Source organism: Nansenia antarctica (genome assembly GCF_963989245.1).
Source record: "Nansenia antarctica genome assembly, chromosome: 17".
Classification (NCBI taxonomy): domain Eukaryota; kingdom Metazoa; phylum Chordata; class Actinopteri; order Argentiniformes; family Microstomatidae; genus Nansenia; species Nansenia antarctica.
In genome coordinates this window covers 25,333,867-25,337,425 of record NC_137687.1, presented here as the reverse complement: position 1 = coordinate 25,337,425, position 3,559 = coordinate 25,333,867, and the positions used below count along the sequence as shown (strand labels likewise).

The following is a 3,559-nucleotide window of genomic DNA, read 5'->3' as shown; positions in this document are numbered from 1 at the left end:
GGTAGAACGCACATATTTAGGAAAAGTCATGAAAAGAGGGTCCTGAAATTTGATCGAGTGCAAATATTTTTTTTTACTCACAGGGGTCACTGTGACCCCTCACGGCTCTTCTAGTGCTAGTGGATAGTGAGCTGGGACTGCTGATCAGAAGGTCATGAGTTCAAATCCCACCTGGGAACACCACCGCTTGTGTGCCCTGGAGAAAGTCACTGGTCAAACGTGTTCGATACCGTTCGCCATTCCCTTCCGTGCATTACAATGAGCCCGTCCTCCGATTTCTACCTCCCCCAGCCTCCCATGGCTTGGGTTTGAAACCTTCACGGGGAGGCCCATGTCCATGTAGTGAAACCCAGGTAACAGTCTGTACCCAGGGGTAGGACAGCGACGTCTTCAACCCTACAAACCTTTGGGGGTTTTCCATTATACAGTACAGTGGATAAACAGTGAGAACTTGGGTTTCATGTGAGGTTTAAAGCTGGGTGATGCAACACATGGGTCACACACTCAGGGGTCACACACTCAGGGGTCACACACTCAGGGGTCACACACTCAGGGGTCACACACTCAGGGGTCAGGGGTCAGGATAGGTCCACGGGATCAACCAAACAGAGAGGCGGGGCCTTAGAACCTCGGAAATTAAAACTCATGAATTCCGATTCCACCAAACTATTCCTCCTAAAAACAACACGGATAAAAAAAAAAACATAAACAAAAAAAAAACGTCTGCGTATGAGATTGCAACCTAGCAACTGAACCATGTAACCTAGCAACTCGATATGAACCCCCCCCCCCCCCCTTGTTTAAAACGGACGAACGGACTGTGGAAAGTTCCAACTCCTTCCAACCGACTTCTATTGTCCGTCAAAATAAAAAAAAAACTGCCGAAACGTATGACACAGACACATCCTCTCCGCATACCCTTGTGATCTAAAATTCAGTGTTGCCAGATGGGATTGTTTTCCAGCCTGACCACAGTCGAAACAACCACCCAGTGTGATCATAAGTAGCCCAATTGGGGCGGGAATACGCCCAATCTGGCAACACTGTCTCCATTGTCTGTCAACAGATGACTCCCAAAAGAGGAACCATGTATTTGATAAATACAAACGAACGCAGCTATATAACAGAAAATAACATGTATATGTATATACAGTAATACGATACAGCTACATAACAGAGGATAACGTGTATATGTATATAATACGATACGTATAGAACACAGAGAACAGCAGGGCGGACCAACAGAAACACACCCTCTTCCTCTTCCTCTCCCACCCATCCAAGGTCAGTGCAGGCCATTGGGCCGGGATTCAAGCCCACCCCCCCCCCCTCTCCTAGGTATACCCCAGGATCCCCCCCCCCTCTTAGATATATGCTCCAAATATTTAGATACCCCAAATACCAAATACCCCCCCCCCATCTCCTAGGTGGGCCCCCAGCCCCCCCACCACCATCTCCTATGTATACCTCAGCCCCCCCCCCCCGCCCCCTCCCCATCTCCTATGTCACGCACATGGCCTCTCCGTGTATACCCCTGGATCTCCCCCCCTCCTTCCTAGGTGTACCCCAGTGTCTCCTTCTCCCCCCTCCTCGCCCTCCCTCTCTCCTAGGTGTACCCGCCCCCTCTCTCTCCTAGGTGTACCCCAGTGTCTCCATCTCCCCCCTCCTCGCCCCCCCTCTCTCCTAGGTGTACCCCCCCCCCCCTCTCTCTCCTAGGTGTACCCCTCCCCCCTAGGTGTACCCCAGGGTCTCCATCTCAGAGCGGTAGCGTTGCTCTGACACCTTGCTCCCCCCCCCCCTCCCCCCTAGGTGTACACCCCCTCTCTCCTAGGTGTACCCCCCCCCCTCCCCTCCTAGGTGTACCCCCCCCCCCCCCCTCCCCTCCTAGGTGTAGCCCAGGGTCTCCATCTCGGAGCGGTAGCGCTGCTCAGACACCTTGCTCCCCCCCCCCTCCCCCCTAGGTGTACCCCAGAGTCTCCCTCCCCTCCTAGGTGTAGCCCAGGGTCTCCATCTCGGAGCGGTAGCGCTGCTCAGACACCTTGCTCTTGTGCTGTTTGCTCTCCAGGTGCAGGCGGAAGTCGGCCTCCTCCGTGGCGCCGCTGTTGCACATGGAGCAGTAGAACTGACCGCTGGGCGTCACGCACATGGCCAGGTCCCGGGGGATGCGCTGTCTGGGCCGCGGGTTGTAGTACGGCCCTGGAGGGAACACACACACATGTATGAACACACACACACACACACACACACACACACACACATATATATATATACAGTATATATATATATATATATACAGTATGAACACACACACACACACCCACATATACACACACATATATACACACACACACACACACAGACACCATCAGAGGATTCTCCCTAGAGTGTTTGATAAACGTGGCGCTAGATTCCATGTCAAAATAACGCACCCACACACACACATAGAGTATGAACACACACACACACACAGACACACACCATCAGAGGATTCTCCCTAGAGTGTTTGATAAAAGTGGCGCTAGATTCATGTCAAAATAATGTCACAACAGCACATTCTCCCACATCTCCCCTGCTGCTGCTGCCTATATGAGGGCTTCACCAGAGGAGAAGAGGATTTGACTTGTTTGACTGTCGTTAGAATGATCGGCAATGCTTGGGGGGGGGGTGCTCTGAGTCCTGAGTGTGCTCAATGTCCAGACAACCTACTACCCAAATGCACTGAATTAACTGAGGAGGGAACGTAACATATATATGACATTTATCTGACAGCTTTATCCAAAGCAACTTCAACTGCAGTGAGTTCAGACATGTTTCAGTATACACGGTCCCAGCGGGAATCGAACCCACAACCCAAGCGTTGTTACTAGCGCCTTGCTCAGAAGACAAAAGGCCCGTTTCGCTTTTCACAACGACTTTTGGCGATCAAAGTGACTGTTGCCATGGCGACCAGGTTAACGTGCTCTGACGTGTTGACGTAGGGGGCGGAGCCAAGTGGACAAGGTGACGCAGCGCACCTCTTACGTTCTTGGGCGGGGGGGGGGACTCTCTGAGTGTGTGTGTGTGTGTGTGTGTGTGTGTGTGTGTTGAATGTTAGGTGGTGCAGCAACCCTCTTCCAGTCTTTAGGGGGGACCCTGACGTGTGTGTGTGTGTGCGCGTGCATGCATGCGTGTGTGCGTGCGTACGTGTGTGTGTGTGCGTGCTGCTCACCAGGGAACACAGTATGAGATTGAGAGCAGATGCCTAGCGCTGCGGGGGACGGGAGAGATTCGCTATAAACAAGACACGCATGCACACACACACACACACACACACACACACACACACTCACGCACACACGCACACACACTCAAGAGGACTGCTATAACTTTTCAGTAAGAGATGGTAGAAGTCTATTTTGTCAGTGTAGCTCCACTCAGCTGTGCCTGTAGCTGGGGGCGGCCATCCTAGACCCATATGGACTAACGCTGACAGACATAGCAGACACACTGCTAGTCTACTGAGAGGCTATTCCTGGGTACGTACACACACACACACACACGCATACACAGACACACACAC

At 52.3% G+C, this 3,559-nt stretch overlaps 1 protein-coding gene across 1 annotated transcript in view; it reads right to left on the bottom strand.

Moving 5' to 3' along the window:
• Positions 1–1,987: 1,987 nt before the first annotated feature.
• zmat3 (zinc finger, matrin-type 3) overlaps positions 1,988–3,559 on the bottom strand; it is a gene marked incomplete at both ends in the record, with an annotated part of 17,062 nt that continues 15,490 nt past the window's right edge. Inside the window, one exon of the mRNA XM_080547695.1 lies at positions 1,988–2,196. Coding sequence (XP_080403821.1) covers positions 1,988–2,196 — 209 coding nt within the window. The remainder of the gene's footprint in view (positions 2,197–3,559) is intronic.